The sequence below is a fragment of the Falco cherrug genome, chromosome 11, assembly GCF_023634085.1.
Source record: "Falco cherrug isolate bFalChe1 chromosome 11, bFalChe1.pri, whole genome shotgun sequence".
In the NCBI taxonomy this organism is placed as follows: Eukaryota; Metazoa; Chordata; class Aves; order Falconiformes; family Falconidae; genus Falco; species Falco cherrug.
Window position 1 is genome coordinate 21,000,698 of NC_073707.1, and position 19,079 is coordinate 21,019,776.

Here is a 19,079-nt window from a genome sequence, read left to right on the forward strand (position 1 = left end):
TTCAGCTTAGTTGTTGGGTAGGAGGGTAAAAAACAAAGAATGTTTTTTCACATAATACATAATCCAGCAGTGGCACTGAGGATTCCCTAAGTATGGAGGAGTTCAGAAGAGCATTTAGACAGCTTTACGAGGTTCCACTGGTCCAAAAGTCCACTGATGGCTTAGACATGGTTTGGTACACACTGCTTACATCTGGTAGGTACCTGGGGAGATCATTGTGTCCCTGCCTGCTTGTACCTTCTTTTGAGAAGCACCTGTAATTGGCAAGGGCAGGATGCTGTGATCCAAGCGGTGTAGCCCACTCACAGTCTTCTCTTCTGCCTACCTACTTTGCAGGAGGACTACAGTGCTGGAGTAAAGCACTACGACAAAGAGGAATACGAGCTGGCCATTGAGTTCTTGGAGCGTGCACTGAAAGGGTACTACTCCGAGGATGAAGACTGCCAGATCATGTGCGAGGGACCTCAGAGATTTGAGGAGCACGAGTACCTGGAATATAAGGCTGGCCTCTATGAAGCTATTGCAGGTGAGATCATCTTGTGCCTTTAGAGTTCTCTCCCTTGGCCCTGCGATGATTTTAATTATTAAGTTTGGGCCTTTGACTGGATTTGGTGAAGCATCTTCCTTTCCATCACTGCAGCTGGTGAGTAATGCTGCAAGAGGCACTTGAAAGGCAAGAAAATGCAAATCCAGAGGGCAGGGAACCAGAACATCTCGTTTTGGTCTTGAACAGAAGTTGGGCTAGAAGAATTGCATTTTCAGATGTGTGGAGCATTTGCAGCTTTCCTCTAAGAGCTGGAAGTATAGGTGCTTTAACATAAACTGCCTCAGTTTCCCCGTGTACACGGTCTCACATATCTCACTGGGATCTAGACGTTGCTGGCCTCTGTATTTTCTCTGTTTGCCAGTGTATATGAAGAGAGCAGCAGAGTCCTCTTGGCCATGCTCCAGATGTCCAGGAAAGTTGCCAAAAAGGCTCAGAATATAGATAGTGTATGGAAAAAAGGGATGGATTTGTCATTAGTGGAGGCCCATCTAATTATGATCTTGACTGAGATCTCTGGAGAGAATTGAACGTTGCTATGTAATCTTCAGATTTGCATGTGTGGCTCTGAGCCAGAGGGGATTAAAACAGTTCATTCTCGGTAGAAATGAGATTACATTTAATTAGTCGTAAGGGAAAGAAGAGCAATAAATTAAGGTTTGTTTGGTGACAGAAATCTTATTTATCTTCTCATGGTCTTGGAGTCACATCAGGCTCTGGAGTTTCGCTTCTTGTGTGGAAAATACTTTACTCAGATGCAGATTGTTTTTTGGTTTTGCATAATTCTGTTTGTGTCGAGACGGGAAATCTAATTGAAACAACCAAGATGAGAAACCACCAACATACCGGATGGGAAACTGCCTTTGTTGGGTTTATTTACCCATGCAAAAAATTTGAGAAGTGTTGTAAGGGCTGAACTAGTACTAGCGTAGCTGTCAGCTGATCAAGCCTGCTGTTAAAGCTGTGACCAGGAGACCAAGGACCATAACAAACCCTCCAAGAGAGCAGCCTTCAGTGGCAAAGAAAACCTACCTTCCTTCTCACTGAAAGCTGCTTGCTGCTCGTCAAACAGGTTTTGGTCTCTGTTAAATTGTTTCCGTGCTGTTCAAATCGAGTGTAGCTCCGGTGAGCAGAGAAGATATTTCTGCGCTGAGCCATATGGAGCACAGATGTGGTCATGGTGTGGTCACTTGGGAGCGAGACCAAGCCGGATGGTCTCAGCAAAGTGCTGTGACTTGGCTAGGTCAGATATGCCTGGGAACAACAACTCCAAACCCAGAGCCATTCAGGGAAGTGAAGGCACACAGAGAGAAATAAGATAAGTAGTGCTACTGCATTGCTATAGGGAACTACGTGGTTCCGTACAGGACAGCATAATCCAGAGTCTACCCCTGGGTCCAGGGCACTCAGCCCCAGATGTTTCAGCAGGAAACACCAAGAAAAGAGAGTTTAAGTTTCTTCAAAATGCATTTCTCATTTCAATCCCAAGCTGACTGGTCAGCTGTGCTGCTGCAGGAGGTTGAAACACTCTCGCTCTCACCTCTCCACCCCAGGGACAGATGCATTTCAGTGAACTGATTCCAGTCTATGTAGCCTGTTTCTGAAGGCACCTTGACAGTACCAAGGAAAAGCAGTGCTTCTCAGTGATGGATTATTCCAGGTCTAGGATGCTTAAATAGGTTTAAATTACAACATTTTTTATGTCCTTTTCCTTCTTGCTTTGCTTAATGTAATACCCTGGATGTGTATGGTAAATCAGATAACTACTCGGACTACCTGCCCAGAGCAAATGGGGACTGTTTTGAGTTTCCACTTGCTTTCATTGCAAATTCCTCAGGCTGTTTTTTTGGCAGCTCTGAGAAATGCTTTGGTAGCTGAGCATATGGTTGTTTTTTTTCAAGCCTGTGTTTGTTTCTTAAGATTTTTAATGGTGTACAGAGACAGAGCAAGCAAAGGAGATTTGTAAGCGCATTGCAGCAAAGGCTCCAAACTGGAATCAGATGTCAGTGTTGGCTTCAAAATTGTACAGCTGATACAACGCTTATATTGTGGACTCCCACCAATTAAGAAACCTTGCTAATGGCAGAAGTTTACCATGTGCTTGCATTTCCCTGGGAAATACCTCATCTTTGAGAAGCAGCAGACACGGGGATTGTGCTGCCAATATTTGCACCTCAGACCTTTCAGACTCATTGTGCTGGTGCCTTGCTCTGCCAGGCTTGAGAAGCTGCAACCACCCCTCTTACCTAGACCTCCACATGCCCTCGGGAGCTTTCTTGCTGCAGAAAGGAGAGGATTAAAGATGAGCTGAAGGAAGGGGGTGTGGAGATGGCTTTCATGTGGCAGCACACGTGGCCACCCTTGTCTTCGCATCTCCGCTTGCAGTGTGGGTGTCTTTGCCTTCGGTTTTGCGCTTGGGGTTGAAGAGCTACCTGCCACCTGCACGTCCCTGCACCCATCCAGCTTTCCTGGGCAGAAGCAGCAGCTCCCGGCACCTAAAAGAGATGCTCAGGCTCCCTCTACAGATGACAGAAGGAGAAAGGCGTTTCTCAAGGGGGTAAAAGCATGACAGCAGCTCTCTGTTGACTTTGGGAAGGAGTCTGAGCTCTTCCTCTAGATGCACAGTCACCTGCTGGACCAGAGCAGCATGAGTTGCATGTCTCTCAGTTGGGGAGGTTTAACCTTTGTCTGTCCCCGTCTCAGCACCGTCACCATCCTTCTCAGTTCAGAACATCTCTCTCTTTTCTTGACAGACCACTACATGCAAGTCCTGGCCTGCAAACATGACTGTGTCCGAGAGCTCGCCACGCGTTCAGGCCGTATCTCGCCCATCGAAAATTTCCTTCCCCTCCATTATGACTACTTGCAGTTTGCCTATTACAGAGGTAAAGGCTATTTTTCTGTTCCTAGTAGCGCTTGCTGAGTTTTGCTACATTTTGTACAAGTTTGAATTGTTTCATGTGGAAATCAGGATATATCCCCATGTTGTCTGTGCTACAGTGATGCAGTGGTGTGGTCTGAAAGGGTCAGGAAGCAAGGAGCGTTGGAAATTGTCTCTTCAAAAGTTAGCTTGACTGAAATGCAATTTACGTATTTTTGTGAAAGTTTTATATCATCAGTCAGGTTTTAAAACCCCAACTTTTAGCTTAAACATTATTCTTTTTTAAATAAATCATGCTTTTTTAGGGTCCTTTCATTTGCCTTTTGATATTAAAGGTCTGGGGATTTATATGTTTCACATTTTCTGAAACCAATTAATACATTTTCTAAGTTAATATATAACAGATATACAAGTCAGGCCAAGCTTACCCCAAGATGCCAATTTTTCCTAATTTTAAGATTCTCAGTAAAGTTGCAGGAGTCGGCAGCATTGCAAAATATCAGGAGTTGGCAGTGATAGAAAATACTGCCCGTTGTGTGGTCCTGTATGGTATTTTACTATGTTCTGTGGCAGAAAAGAAAACTGAGACGGAATTCTGCTATCTCAGGCTTGTGCTAAGAGCTCTTTCCTGAAAAGGGCAGAACGTGTGAGGGTCAAAATTGGTACTGGAACATAAAGCTTCTTCATTTGTCAATGCAATGGGAAGAAAGCTTGAGGAGTCAGCAGCATTTTGTGTGTGGTGTACAGGCTTTTTTTATTCCTCGGCCCGATTAGAGGTTTAATGTGGTGGGTAACCCCCCCCCAGAGCCCTGAGAGACGCTGCACAGAAGAGAGGCGGTTTGCTGCCGGACAGCATCCACATCCTGCCCATCCAGCGGGATCCAGTTTGGATACTATCCAACCTGTGCATGACTGTAGAGAAGTTGTGTCTATGTGCCTCAGTTTCCCTGTCAATGAAATGGAGTAGTTAAGACAAAGTTGTATCAAAAGAGCCTTGTAAAGTGCTGGGCTCACCCTCCAGCCGATGGAGAGCTCAGGCTGTGCCCTCCCCCTCTGCGGGCTGCCCTCCCTGACTCTGCCCTGCCGTGCTCTGTGTGAGCCCCCAGCTCTGCTGGTGGGGCTGTGCCTCCTCTGCCCCCCTGACAACTGTTGTGTTGCCTCCCAGTTGGTGACTACGTAAAAGCCCTGGAGTGTGCCAAGACCTACCTCCTCTTCCACCCAGACGATGAAGATGTCTTGGAGAATGCAGGTTATTATGAGGGCCTCTTGGAAGGTACAGTGGATCCACACACCATCAAACCCAGAAAGGTGAGAGTGAGTGTCATCTAAGAGCCCTTGGCGGGAGGCTTTAACAAAAGCATCAGCTGGAAACAAAAGCAGCTTGGCAGCTTTCCCACAGTAGGACCACTCTGAAAACAGATGCGGAGATGCTGGACTAACTGGCGATGCAAATTGTCAGGGTGCAAGTCCAGAGTCACTGGTGTAGGGGGGAAGCTGGAGGGCAGCTGCTTCTTTCAGTGGAGTCTTCAGCTTAGCAAAGCCCAAGCAAGGGCAGGGAGGGCAATGACCGAGTGCCTCAACAGCACAAACCCTCCTCTCATTCAGTGCCGCAAAGGGGATGTGGAGGAGGAGTGCAATCAAGCACTGAGCAGAGGGCAACCTCCATTAAGAAAGGGCTGAGAAATATCTCTTTCCCAGGGGGAGGCTGGGATGTCAGTGTTACTCTCAAGTCACTGAGCTTGAGAGTTCAGTGCTCAGCCTGTTCTGCGGGGGGTAACTTTGCTATCACAGGGTTAGGCTGGGGTCAAACAACCAAACGGTATGTGTTCAGTCACCCAGCAGGACAGGCTTCCTCTCTGGTCCAGGCAGCCTTTATCTGTGGCCCTGGGGCTGCCTTTCTCACGATGCAGAAGAGGAGAAGTTCCTCCCATCCCATCATAGCCCTGCTGAGGCTCATTCCCCTGGCACCATAAGCAGAGGGTAGGCAGGAAATGGATTTTCCTCCACTTTGGAATTCCTTGATTTCCAGGAATATCAAGGTGAATTTGATAAAAGTCTAAAAACGAGAAGGGAAGTGATGAAAAAGAAAACAAGAACAATTATCGTTTCTCCTTGCAAAGTGAGTCTAGGAAAAAACCTGAAGTTGACAAAAACATTTCATTGTTTCCAGTGTTTTGAAGTTTTCCATTAAAAAGAAAATAATTTTTGCTTTGCAAAGTAATTTTCTAAAAGAACCCCCCCCAGTGTTTTGTTTACAAATTCTTAAAAAAAAAGGCCCTCTGATGGATGATTTCCAGCTTGCTGTGCTTTGTGGTCCCTGTCGGAGTGCCCTGAGTGTCACAGGCTGCGATGCTGCAGCCCACCCACCACCAGGCTGTGGGCTTTGCGCTGCGGATGGGGCACCAAGGCACAGCCCAGCCAGGGTCCCTGCTCTGCCAGCCTGGACCTGCCTCCTGTTCTGGAGCTGGGCCTTCTCTGGCCAGCCTCTTGCCCAGGTATCTAGATGCTTTCCAAGGTGCTCAGCACTTTCTGCCAGCTGTGGACATGTATTTTGGGTATTCAGGCTTCCTGAATGGTTGCTGAACACCTCCCCTTCTGTAACATGGTGAGTGGCTCAGCCCTGTGTCCAGGGTTGGTCTAAGGCATGATCCAAGGATCCCTTGCCCCACAGGATCTGTGGTGTTGCAGGAAAAGCAAACCCCTCTTGAAGCAGAGGTGTGTTGCCTGTGTCACGTGCAAGATAGATGTGCAACTGTTCCCCTTTTCCTCTTCTTTTCAGGAAGCAAAAACGCTGCTGCGGCGCCATAAGCTGGAGTCTCACCTCTTGCAGGTGGCTGCAGCCGGCCTGGGATACACCTACACAGAGCCGGTAATGCCTGGGTCTGCTATGGCAAGGACCTTTAGGAGCTGCAGGACCAGCTCCCCCCTTCCCATTCCTATAAAGCGAGTCCTGTGTAGGTGACTCAGGACCTGGGTCTTTGTCTGGTTTGTTCCCTATGGGAAAGTGGCAGAGCAAGGAAGGCAGCTGTTCCCAGGGTGAAGGAGGTGCAGGTGCAGCCTAGTCCCTCTCTCCTGCCGTGGTGTCTGGCTGTGTCTCAGCCACTGCTGTGGTGGTGGGGTGGGACAGAGAAGGCTGGGCAAGCCAGACTCCCTCTGTACTCACCATATAATGCCATTTGGGTTGGGGTTACGTTTTCAGTTTGATGACTCCAGGCAATTGCCCAAAGTTGTGTGGGATGGTTCCATACTAGAGAGGCTGCCTGATGTCCCCGGGTGCAAGGCAGAGCGGGTAGTTTCCTGGTTTCAGCAGGAGCATTAAATTAAGAAGCATGACCACTCTCTTTTCCCACAGAACTACTGGAACAGGTACGGCGCCCGCCAGGATGAGCACAGGTGAGCCACCACCCACCTCAGGTGAAACCACAGTGGGGTGAAGGGGATGTGCCCATGATGGGGTACCAGCCTGCCACTTACAGGGTGCTGCCCATCCATGCCAGCACACCATCATGGTGGAATTAGGGCCCTTTGCCCCTTACCATTACAAACATTCCCACAAGCACCTTATTTTAGCTGAGTGCCTCAAAACTAGAAAGGTTCTAGAGGGAACTTGGTCGATAAGGCAAGTGGTGCTGTTCCAGTTTGTTGGTGTCTGTGTGTTGCTGGTGAAACTGTTGTTCCCATTTCCAGAAAAACTCAGTTTGCCACAGGACAGGGTGGGGGCTGCTACTTGTATGGTTGTGATATTTGCACAAAGTACCAGTTTGCCCATTTTTCCCATGTATTGGTTTCTGAAGAGTGCAAAACAGACTGTTCCCAGAACTGGAGACCTGTGGCTAAGTCGTGATGTTCCTCTTCTCTCTTGCTCCTCAGTGTCCCATCAAGTATTAGCAGTGAACCAGAGGATGGGCCACGGCTGTCCCTGGCAAAGAAACCCATGCCAAAGCCAGATCGAGAGTTGAAGGAGGGTAAGTCTGATGAAGATGTTTCAAGAAAATCAGGTTTTCTTCTGTCACTAGAGGCTACAGACTGCAAAGGCCGGCTGCTGAGTAATGAGGGCCAATCCTGTCTGAAGAGGTTGAAGTTTTGTTTAAGAGACAGAGAAATTGTCAATGCTGTCACAGCATTTCTGGGCACTGCTCTGCTCTTGGGCTTGCTTTTCCCACCTGCTGAGCTGCTCATTAGAGAGCCATGAGATGTGGAGCTGGGTCCTGCTCACCATGGGGAAGGTAGCACCAGCAACCAGTAGTCTTTTCCCCAAGTACTTTTAAGATTTAAATGTTCCCTGTTGTCTAGGCTGCTGAAGGATGGATGCTGGAGGCATTAGGGTTTGGGAACTTTGGTTTGGCTTTGCTAAATGTGCTGGATAGCACCATATTAAAAAACATTTCTGTTTGCAGACTGGCTAGTTATTTCATGTTTTGGTTTATATCAAATCACTTGGTTTTAGGGCCTGTCGGCAGATATTTCAACTAATTTCAGCACATTTTCAGCAACCAAAGAAGATACCATAACATTTTCTACTACAGACAAGATTTCCCCCATAACAATTTTGAAAAACTGTATTGTAGCCAAATACCAAAGCATTCTCCTCACTGCAAAACAATGGCATCTCAAGCCAGGAGGCATCTTGTGTCTCTAGTGGGCCAGCTCCACAGCAGCAGGCAATTAAACCTCCCTGTAATGCAATGGATGGTTGCACTTTTTGGGGAATTTCACAGCTTTCCATGGCCCAAGTTGTCCCCAGCTGCTTAGCGTTATGTTCAGAGTATTGTTATCCCTTCCCTAGCCATACATAAAATAGGTGAATACCGCAGAAAGATGCTGTAGAGCTTGCTTAAGCCAAGCGCTGGTTGATTTATATGTGTTGGCCTGTTTGCCTTCTGTAACCAAATAATTTCAGAGTGTGTCTTTCTCTGTTTTTTCTTCTCTCTCTGCCTTTGTTCTGGTTTAGTTGCAGAATGTTTCCAGTTTACAAAGAAAACTGAAACCATTCAAAAAGAAAATGGAAATTTTGTCCATCCAGCAGCTTCCTTTCTCTTTTGTCTTTTTTTCTTTCTCTCTTTTCACTTGGAAAAAGAAAAGGCCAAAAGAGAAAACGAAAACCCCTTTTTAATTTTGTACTTCTCTTTTGTACTTTTCTCCTTCCCCCTTCCTCCTTTCTGCCATTTCCTTCACTCCCAAAAGCCCAAAAAGATCCCCAGTTTCTTGGGGTGTTTTTCACAGAGCACACACAGGGGAACGGGTCTCTCTCTTTGCTGGTGCTTAGAGGCGGTGGGGGCAAGGAAGGCAGCCAGGAGTGCGCACCAGTGTGGTACAAGTGTTCAGTGTTCACAGCACAGGGCAGCCCCCGCTGGTTCCCTGGGAGGAACAGAAGGAACTGGGGAAGTGGTGAGTGATGCCTTCCAGGTTCATCTCTCGCATGCTTACGGCTGGGGGAGAGCAACATCCGAGGGGGAAAACTCAGCCCTGAGTTGGAGAGTGCCAGGGGTCTGGAATTCAGAGTCCTGTTTCTGATCCAGCTGCATTTATAATAAATGCTATTATGGAGCAACAAGAACAGCAAAGTGAGGATGAGGAATGTCCCATCTTTTCCGGTTCCAAGAATCCTAACTTCAGCAATAAAGTTGTGGGCTAGTGGTGGGGCTCTGCCCTCAGGGTTACATGTCCTCCATAGGCCAGGGAGACCTTCCAAAACCACACAGTATGCCTCAACAGACAGGAAAAATAGTAATTATAAAAACAGTTTAACAGAGAAGTTTCCTTGTGCCACATGGTGAGAGGAGCTCTGTGGCTCTGTTTCCTCTGTTTTATTGTGGCTCTGTGACAACAGATAATTTTCCCCACAATTTAGATGCATTTCGCCCTCCTCCTGGAGAAACATCTGGTTTAGGTTTTTATTGTTGCTATTTCTTGTGTTCTCTCTCTTCGAGCAGATGAGGGGAAGAGGCTTCAGAGGATGGTGATTTAGTGGCCTTGCCACGTTTTTCTGATCAGGCAAATTTGATGGGGATGGATCCAAATTTCTTGTAAAGAGCTAATCTCTCTCTTCTTGTCTGTTCACTCAGCGTGTGGCAAAGCTCAGTCGCCCTGTATCAGGCGGGAGCCCAGCCACAGTTGTACTCCCATCCCAGGGATGCTACCTGGGACGTCCAAAATGCAACCGAGCTTCTGGTGGGCAGGGGGAGGCAGCTTGGAGGCAGGGAGAAAGGGATGGCAGGGATGACCATGGCAGCTCCTCTGCCTCTGCAGAGGAGGATTGTCCTCAGGGTCCCCCAGCTCACCCACTCGCAGCCCCACTTCTTGGTGGAGAACAAGCGATACTTGCTGCAAGCTCGGCACTGCATTAGTTTTTCTGTGTGTGTAAGACAAAAAACCCACTGATGACAATTGCAGAGAGCAGCTTTCCATGCCAAGCTGGCAAGATCTGCACAGCTCAAATGCAATGGAAACTTATGGTTTCCATTGATGTTGGCTGCTGGGCAGGAGAGCCAAGTTAGCCAGTGTCCCTGTCTCTCATCGTGTCTCGTCAGGTTTTGGCATTTTCAGGCTGTGATCACTGCGTTTGCAAGGCAGCTAATGAGAAGGTGGAAAATGCTGATGCTCTTGCAGCAAATGGATTTAATCTCTGTGTGTTTCCATTGTTTCTCTTTCTTTTGTTGCTGATGTGAAGCTAAACTCGGCTCTCTGCTGTGAAGCTCTTTCCCTGGCAACACACCCGGGTGACTTCAGCTGGCCCTCAGCCACGGTACAAGATGTCAACGAGGCCAGGGCATGTTCAGCAGGGTTGTTTTGTGTCTCTTTCCATCAGGGGGTCCGCTTCTTTACAGCGACGTGAAGTTTGTCTACAACTCACAGCAGCTGAATGGCACCCAGCGAGTACTACTGGATAATGTCATCTCGGAGGAGCAGTGCCGAGAGCTTCACAGAGTGGCCAGTGTGAGTAGGCAATGCCCCTGCGTGGATGTGACTGCCACCTGGGCTGAGTATCTGATGCTTTCCCCAGCATCTGGCTTGTTAGAGCTGAATGTGTGATCAACCCCTGGGGAGGCTCTGGGTTCATACCTCGCTCTTGAGTCTTGCAACTGATGCCAGGATGCCCATGGAGAGCAGTCAGATGCTTCCTAACACATCCATAACTGCAGCACAGGAGCTGCTGCTCTATCTTGGGCTATTCTTGGAAACACGCTGCAAGACAGAGCCTGTGCTCTTTGCCCTTGTTGTATCTATATAGCTCCTTGCCCCGTGTTATAAACAACCCCAAAGGATGCTCATCCACAAGCCTGGTTAAGCCTTCTCATTCATGGTTAACTGAGCCTGGGAGGGATTGTGGGTGTCTGAACATCCCCGGCTGGGAGGTCGCTGGCTGTTTTCCAGCATTTCAGAATGGACTGTGTTCCTGGACAGCTGCAGCACCTGGGGGATTTGGGGAAGAGGGTGGCAGGTGCTTCTATTGCCGCTCCCCCTCTCCTGGGGAACCAGTCCACTCCTAACGTGGGTTTGTGTCCTTCAGGGGATCATGCTGGCTGGAGACGGTTACAGGGGAAAAACCTCCCCTCACACCCCGAATGAGAGATTTGAAGGAGCCACTGTCCTCAAAGCCCTCAAGGTACCATCTCCTTCCTCCTCCTCTCCCATGCCCTCCCTCCCAGCCGGTGTGCGGCACTGACCTCTCTCGCGCCTTCTCCTTGCCCAGTATGGCTATGAGGGCCGCGTCCCGCTGAAGAGTGCCCGGCTCTTCTATGATATCAGCGAGAAGGCTCGCAGGATCGTCGAGTCCTACTTCATGCTGAACTCCACGCTCTACTTCTCCTACACCCACTTGGTGTGCCGCACCGCTCTGTCTGGTGAGGGCTCAGGGGACCACCGGGGCAGGGCTGGGAGGACAGGAGGGGTCCAACCCCCCACGGTGGGTTTACAACTGGGGGACCCAAGCCTGAGAGTAGGTTGGTTTTGCCTGACGCTTAGACTGGTGGCCAAGAGCTGGGGAAAGTCACCATCCCTAAAGCAGCAAAGGGTGGGCACTGCTGTCCCAAAGAAGCTGATTTCTGGGATGTCTCTTGTTTTTTATGTCTCCAACTTCCTCTTTTCTTCTCTCTCTTGCCTCTTCTCACTGTCCCTTCTCCTTTCCATCCCACTCCCAGCTCTCCATCTCGCTTCCCTGCAGTAAGGAACAGGGAGAGCTGTGCAGATCTGAGTCCTCAGATGTTGCCTTTTCTCCCCAGCCTTGCCTTTCCTCCTCTCACCTGTGAACATCGCCTGGAGTGGGGTCGGGGCAGGCTGCCACCCTGGGAAGAACCCCACACACCATGGCATTTCCATCTCATCCACCCCTTCTCCTTCCCCCTTCCTCCACATGGTCCTGCCTAGGCCAGCAGGAGAGGAGGAATGACCTGAGCCACCCCATCCATGCTGACAACTGCCTCTTGGACCCTGAGGCCAATGAGTGCTGGAAGGAGCCTCCTGCCTACACCTTTCGGGATTACAGGTAGGAAGGAAGGAAGGAAACAAAGGGGGAGCTGCTCCCAAGGGCACCCAGGGACCCCCTGGAGATCCAGCAGGTAGTTTCTGCTGGCAACAAGCATCGTGGCTAAGCTTCAAGGCAGAGTTTTAACTCTAATGCCTCTGGGATATTTCAGGGTCAGGAGATCCCAGCTGTGGCCCACAGCACTGTGTCTCTGTCAGGTGTTTTTGGTGCAGAACAGGAGGGTGAGAGCTGGTAGGACCCAGGGGACATTTTGAGAATTGTTCCCTAGGCGAGAACTGTTGGTGCTCAGCTGTGGCTCTGAAATGGGTGTACCTTGGGTAGCCCCGACCAGCCCTGCAGTGGGTCCTCTCCCGCTCTGGCATCCCCCACCCACATCTTGGTGGAGCGATGTGGGATCTGTCCTGGGGGTCGGGTCAGCCGTGAGCCCTCCCTGCTGCTCCCCTCAACGACGGTCTTGTGCTTCCTCCCCTAGTGCCCTCCTGTATATGAATGCAGATTTCGAAGGAGGCGAGTTCATTTTCACTGAGATGGATGCCAAAACTGTGACGGTAAGTCAGTGCTGTGGACCAAATGTTGTTCGTTGGCAGCCCGTGCTCAGGGGCTCTGGGGTCCCCCAGGCAGCCTGTGGCTCCTACCGTGCAAACAGCCCATACAAAAACTTGCTGTCAGAGGTGCACAGACCTCTTCCACTCCCAGAGGCTGTGCAGAGCTGGAAGCCTGCAGATCAGGGCTTTGCACCACCCCTGCACAGGCTGAGGGAGGGCTGATGGTTGTCCCTGCCTGGAGGACTGCTGAGCTCCCACCCCATCTCGTGGCCGAACATGAAGCGATGCCTCCATACATAGGCAGTGCCTGGCCCAGGTCTCTTGCTCCAGAGTGGCTCACAGCAGTGGACATCAGTCCCTGAGACGGATGGGGCACAGGCACGAGCCCCCAGCTCTGTGTGGGGTCATTAGGGAAGCCGGGCACCCCCTCCATGACTGGACAGAGGGTCTGGGCGCCATGCTGGGGCTCTGAAGTCCGGTAGATGCTGGAGGGTAGACTGTGTCTACCTAAGTGCCTGAGGGCTGATTTGGTTGGTACTTCTGCTGCTGAGGTCCTGCAGGATACCTCTTGTGAACTCAGCAGAGAGAAGAAGGGCATTTCACAGCCCATGCCAGGGTTAGCCTGAACCTTCCTGGAGTTATCCGTGGCTCTCTTTTGCCATAGCTGGTCACCTGCAGGCTTTGCAAGAACTGCGTGCCACCATCTCCTTTGTGTGTGACACCTGCACAGCAGGACCAAGCCTCACACCTCCCTATTTACCCCGCACATTTTTGCAGCCATGCCCAGAGCTCTGCATGTCCTCCAGAGCAGCTCACTGGGGTGATGCAGAGATGCCCAGTAAGGTCTCAGGCCCTGGACCACGGCAAGCCCAGACAAGGCCAGTGCGTGCAGCCATGCTGCTCCTTGCCACCCTGGTGTTGCCTGTTTTCCCACAGGCCTCCATCAAGCCCAAGTGTGGGCGAATGATCAGCTTCTCGTCAGGAGGTGAGAACCCCCACGGGGTGAAGGCAGTTACCAAAGGCCAGCGGTGTGCTGTGGCTCTCTGGTTCACCTTGGACCCACTGTACAGAGAGCTGGTAAGTCCATCCATTATGATATGCGGGGATCTAGAAGGGGTATCCAGCATCCCAGAGGAACCAGGACCATCTTCAGCCTCCTGTCCCAGCAGATCTGTTTTCCCCCCACTGCACGCCCTGCAGCAGCCTTCTCATCCACTGCACCATAGGGACCTGAACTGGTGGCCCCAGGGCTGACTGGTTTTCCCTGCCAGCCTTCTTTTTGAGCACGCCGGGGGTGCAGGGCTGTGTGCGGAGTGGGGTGTGGGAAGCTCTGCAGGGCTGGGCTGGCCATTTCTGACACCTAGTGGCAATAACCTGATGAACAGGGAAGTTCTCCGCAGCCATCCACAGCTCGGAGGCCGGAGCGATGTGCAGCAGCTGCTAGGTCCTCCTAGGTGGTTTGGTAGCCTGAAGTCCATGGGTCTGGGCGCCCGGATGCCTTGCAAGATCTGCGCTGTAGTGCCTTTTACCAGAGAACCTCCAGATTCTGTTTTGAAAGCGTGCTGTGCCAGCCCCTGTCTCCCTTTGATAGCAAACCTGGTCTATTAGAATAAAAGATAAAAGACCAAGCACAACTAGGTGCAGGGAGAGAGAAAAACCCTCATGCCTTTGCCTTGCGATACAGGTGCGTTGTGAGGTTTTTGGAAGAAGCTTCTTTTCAGACATGCACTTTACTGCCTCCCTGCTTTTTGGCACTAGCTGAAATTCTTCCATGCTTGGTGCATGGTAGGAGATCCGCCCTGCCCAGGGAGCTGGAAATCGACATCAATTGGACGGGACAGGAGGGGGGTGTGCTGTGGCTGTGGCTGCTAGCGAGCTGTGATAAGGGAATTGCAGTACCTCAGCTCTGCCCCAACTACTGCAGCCCCTGGAGGGAGGAGAGAACTGAGGTACAAAATGATTTAATTAATTCTGCCCAGCAAACCGCCACGTCAGGGCCCAGGCTGTCCCCTGTCCTCTGAGCTATACTGCTGGCCCTTGGATGAGCTGCTTGCTGTGAGCCCTCCCAGCAGGCTGAGCCACGCTGAATAAGCTGGGAGCAGGCACTGAAGCTCTGCCGTTACAGTTTCTTACCTTCCCCTTTTGCAGGAGCGAATCCAAGCAGATGAAGTGATCGCCATGCTGGACCAGGAGCATCTAGGACCCAGTGAAATGAATATCAACCCAAAGGATGAGCTATGAACTAGGCCAAAGACTTTTTCTATTATATATTTATTTAATATTGTTAATCTTATTAGAACCCTTCTATTTTTGTACAGAGATGCTGTATAAATTAACAGGTTAATATGGTTGTGGATTTCAGGAGTGCCTCTTCTGTGTTTAGCACAGCTCTTGCTGGGACCCCTTATCCTGTGCCAGCATCTCCTGCTGGGGCTGACTCCGCCACCAGCAGCATTCCCTGTTCTTCTCTAGCACTTCTCAGGACTCATTCCGGCTCACTATACCCCCTTGCAGGACCTTTTTTTTTTTTCTTTCTTAACCAGAAATAGCTGCTTTTCTTTAGCTTCTGCTAGAGAAATGTCTCAGGTGTGCTAACAGCCCAGTCTTGCTGCCCCTGCTAAGTGCTAGGCTGAAGACCGGGGCAGTGCTGCCGTGGGGGAAATGAGCATGAGTCAGTTGTGGCTGGCCTTTCCATCTTGGCATCCTTCACCCTTTGAAATAATGCTTTTTAGGGAAAAAAGCGAAGGAAACCCCAAGCCCTAGCAAAATGCATGTCTCTGTGTAGCCATGCAAAGCTGGAGTCTGGGCATTAATTCTGAGTAGAGCTTCCAGAAATCACCTGCTGGGCAGGGGCACGAGCTGTGCACAGGCATGAAGGGGTTTGATTTGCAGCTGACGCTGGTGAAACAGGGTCTGTCACGCATGTTCAGTCCCTTCTCTGGCTAATATCCTGGGATGCACGAAATAAACTGTTTCACACTTGCACCCTTTGAGCTTCCAGCCCAGTGCTGCTGCTGGTAAATTCCAAAGTTAAAATATCATCACTTCCTGGTCCATGTTGGAAAAGAGCTGAAAGACTTAGGGAAGTTACAGTGTTACGGTGTTGGATGATCATGGTGCGGCTTTGTACTCGGGATGTCCTGGCTGTGTCCTCCAGTCTGGCAGTGCAGAAGCAGCAGATGTTCATGGTGTGGTGGCATCTATTTGCTCAGGGTATTTCTGACCCAGTTTGAGGGTGTTGCAGTGAAAGTACATGTCACATCACAAGAGATTTACTATGCCAGTAACTGCTGCTAAGCTAGTAAATCATCTCTGTCCCATCATTAAATCAAGTCCTGTGCATGGGATCAGAGCAGCCACTATCTCAGTCAGAACAAGCACTAAGTCACGGAATTGCCCATGCCCCAGACATAGGGACAGCTCTTATTTTGACCCAACAACTGCTCCTTGCTGCTAGAAAGAAGTTCCTAAAAGGCCAGTTGCAGCAATCTTCACTGTTGAATTTCTCTCTGGGAAGCACTGCAGGGATCTTGGCTGGAGTTTGCATCCCTGAGCATCTTTGCTCAGCACCCTGCAGCATTGGCACTTTCTCAGTCCTTTTCCGCTCCTCTGCCAGCTTTGGCATTCCCAGCACTTAAAATCTGCAATAGGGAATTGTCTTTTCTCTTTGTTCATGCAGCTTGTGCCTATCCAAACCTTCCAGGCTCTGAAGCACCTTCTTCCCATGCAGAGGCCGTAGACAAGGATGGCCCTTCTGTAGAGACCTCCTCAAAAACTGGTCCTGGGCAAGATAGAGGGGAGCTCAACACATCTAGAAAACAAAATGCACAGACCGGGAAGCAGGCACCATTACCACCTAGAAAGTGATGGAAGAGTTATTTGCTGCACCTCCTCCAATGTCGAATCTGCAGGGGAGAAAGCTCTGCGTGTTTCTGAGCCACCAGAGTGGTGCGTTTCTTTGAGGTTGTCTATTTCCCTTCCTCATAGACCGCTGAAAAGATTTGTTGTGTTGTCTCCCCAAAGAACTTCCCACAGGTCTCTGCCTTCAGACACCCTTCCCTGCTTAAATGCTTCTTCTGTAAATGCTTAAACCCCCTTTTAAAAGCAGCTAGAGGAAAAGCTGGGGGAAAGAAGAGGAAGGCAGCTGGAGACCTGAAACACCAGTTATGCTGACCCCCTGCCTGCACCATGCTATTTCATCCAAGGCTTGACTCCTGTGTGCTGTACCTTCGGTGCAAGTTTGTGCTGCTATTCCCTGACAGCCATGTCTGCCTGAGCGCATCCTGCAGAGCTGCCCCCTCCAAGCAGCTCAGTGCAGCCCCTGCCCTCCCGGGGCTGCAGGGATCCCCCTGGCTGGTCCTCCTGGGGGGAGGCGAGGGGCTGGCACCAGTCATGGCTTGTTTGCTGCTGAGGTGGTTAGCCAGAGCTGTGTCTAAATCCAGGCGGAATAAACTAAACACAACATCTTGGCCTGTCTTTGTCTTTTTTAAGCCAAATATTAGAAGGGGAGACTGGGGGATACGCAGTTTGTCTCACGATGGTGCCTCTCCCTTTGGGGTTTCCTGCCCCAGGCCCTAGGGCACACACAGATGCCCCGTGCTGGATGAGTGTCAAGAGAACTGATGTGGACAGGACTAAGCAAACCTCTCTGTGCGCATTTGGCTGCCTGTCCATCTCCTTTGCTCTGTATCCAGCCGCCTAATAACTTACGTACCATTGGCAAGCTTCAGGCAATTTGGAGAGCAGGAGGAGGGTGTCACAGCCCCTGTGTGCTGCTGGGGTGTGCAGCAGTCTGGGGAGTGAAGCAGGGTGCTGGCTGGCTTCTGGTGAAGCAACCAGCTTTGGTAGAGGATGGTGGAGCAGCCTCAGAAGGATGCAGCATTTCAGGACTCGGTTGCAAACATGACACCTAAATCCCCAAGAAGGGGAAAGACTCTGGGCTGCCTGGGCCACGCTGCTCCCCATGCTGCTCTGCTTACTGAGACCTGCTTGCATTGAAGCCAGGAAACAGGAATGCAGTGAGTCAAAGGCACTTTTCCTGTTTGTTTGTTTTTCCAGCTCTCTGTTCTGGTAAAGTGTAGCTCAGAAGTGGATTTGTAGTTCTGCTGCAGCAGCAGTGGTGGTTGCCAAGTTTATTGGCACGCTGTAGCCTCGCAGGAGCAAGTTACAGAGTTCTTTGGTACATGCAGCAAAATACAACGTATGCTTTTGGGTCTCTCTTGTATTGAGTGGGATGGGCTGCTACCAGGGTGGCCTGGCCTCTGAGAAATGAATTTTAATTCTCAGATTTGATGTAGGGGCCTGGGTATCTGCCAGAGCTGTCAGGGTCACATCCAGACTGCCCGCAGGGCATCTGTATCTCTGGAAAAAGAAAGCTAACAACAATACTAAACATATAAATCCCTTGGTCAAATATGCCCGAGGGACAGCCTGGTGCACTGATATTTTTGCTTCCTGCTATGTTAGCTCACGTTGGTTATTCCTTCTTGCCCTGCCAGTGTGATAATTGCTGCTTCCCAAAGCCCTGACACTCAGCAGCTCCCCAAGGAGGCAGTGCCTGAAGTCACACCACTGAGAATAAAGCTGATGTGCATTTCAGTGCAAGCTTCATGGCTCCCAGGCCAGTGCTGAGCTCCTGTAGCCAAGGCTTGGCCACTGAGGGAGTCACAACCTACTTAGGCATTGGCCATTTGTTACACGCACCCCAGTTCTATCACCAGCAATAGCAGCAGTTTGGAGACAAAGATGCTTGAAACATACATGTCTTAGTTCCACGTTACCTCTGCTGTGCCCCTCCTAATACTAATAGTATATGTAGGGTGGAATTAGCAGGATTGATTTATGACAGTCAACAAGAAAAAAGCCTACTCATAAAGGAAATGTAATGGAATTCAAAAGTATTTAAAAGAACAACTGAAGTGGCTCTGTTTGTGTGTGTGCTTGGGTGCAGCCGTTGCTCTGAAAGCAAAGCCCTGCGTGGTGTTACTCAGTGCCAGGGGTTCTTTACTAGCAAGGAGCTTTGTTTTTGTTTTGACATTCAGGTGGGCCCCAGCCAAGTTCCGTCACCCCTTGCACCAAGCTGCTGCTAAGGACTGCAGGGGGTGGGCTGCTGGAAGAGCCTGGCCTGTGCCACAGCCATGCCTTCAGCAACAGGGAGTCAGTAACATTTCAGGACAATACAGACGGAACGGATACCTTCATTAGGGAGAAGATGAACCATTGCATTTTGCAGTCGAGGTGACAGTGGAGTGTGCAGAGCTGGTGGCAGCAAGGGCACCAAGGCATGGGCAGCAGTGGCTGGCAGGGGTCACAGTAGGTCTCAGCAAGGCACTTGACACCTGGTACAGAGGGTAGGAGCACATAAAACACCTTGTACATGTAAAGAACCACCCACAGGGACCAGTAGAAAGTCTGAGGCTGATCCCCTTTGGGCTGTAAATCCCTTACTGCAAGCAGCTGCTTAAAGTTTCCCTTCAGCCAAAAGCTCACCCCTGAAACCTCACTTGAAAATATGACTTGCAGGTACTTACAGATTCCTGAACCCATAGTCAAAGAACTTCAGGTATTTCAGCCTTATGTCCAGTGGCTATAGAGTCTAATAAGAGCTGGGCATGTCCATAGGCA

General features: G+C 50.2%; 1 protein-coding gene across 3 annotated transcripts in view; it reads left to right on the forward strand.

Annotated features, from left to right (window-relative positions):
- The window catches only part of P3H2 (prolyl 3-hydroxylase 2), a 75,195-nt gene extending 58,276 nt beyond the window's left edge, over positions 1-16,919 (forward strand). For 2 of the 3 annotated variants that reach the window (XM_005443637.3, XM_055723711.1), the window contains exons 3-15: positions 337-526; positions 3,298-3,429; positions 4,591-4,733; positions 6,205-6,294; positions 6,778-6,818; positions 7,296-7,390; positions 10,234-10,361; positions 10,936-11,031; positions 11,119-11,269; positions 11,793-11,910; positions 12,383-12,458; positions 13,392-13,532; positions 14,604-16,919. In XM_005443637.3, the coding sequence (XP_005443694.2) occupies positions 337-526; positions 3,298-3,429; positions 4,591-4,733; positions 6,205-6,294; positions 6,778-6,818; positions 7,296-7,390; positions 10,234-10,361; positions 10,936-11,031; positions 11,119-11,269; positions 11,793-11,910; positions 12,383-12,458; positions 13,392-13,532; positions 14,604-14,696 (1,494 nt within the window). In that variant the 3' untranslated portion in view covers positions 14,697-16,919. Of the gene's footprint in view, positions 1-336; positions 527-3,297; positions 3,430-4,590; positions 4,734-6,204; positions 6,295-6,777; positions 6,819-7,295; positions 7,391-10,233; positions 10,362-10,935; positions 11,032-11,118; positions 11,270-11,566; positions 11,661-11,792; positions 11,911-12,382; positions 12,459-13,391; positions 13,533-14,603 lie in introns of those variants that run through there. The other variant, XM_055723710.1, reaches the window with a different exon arrangement.
- Positions 16,920-19,079: the final 2,160 nt, after the last annotated feature.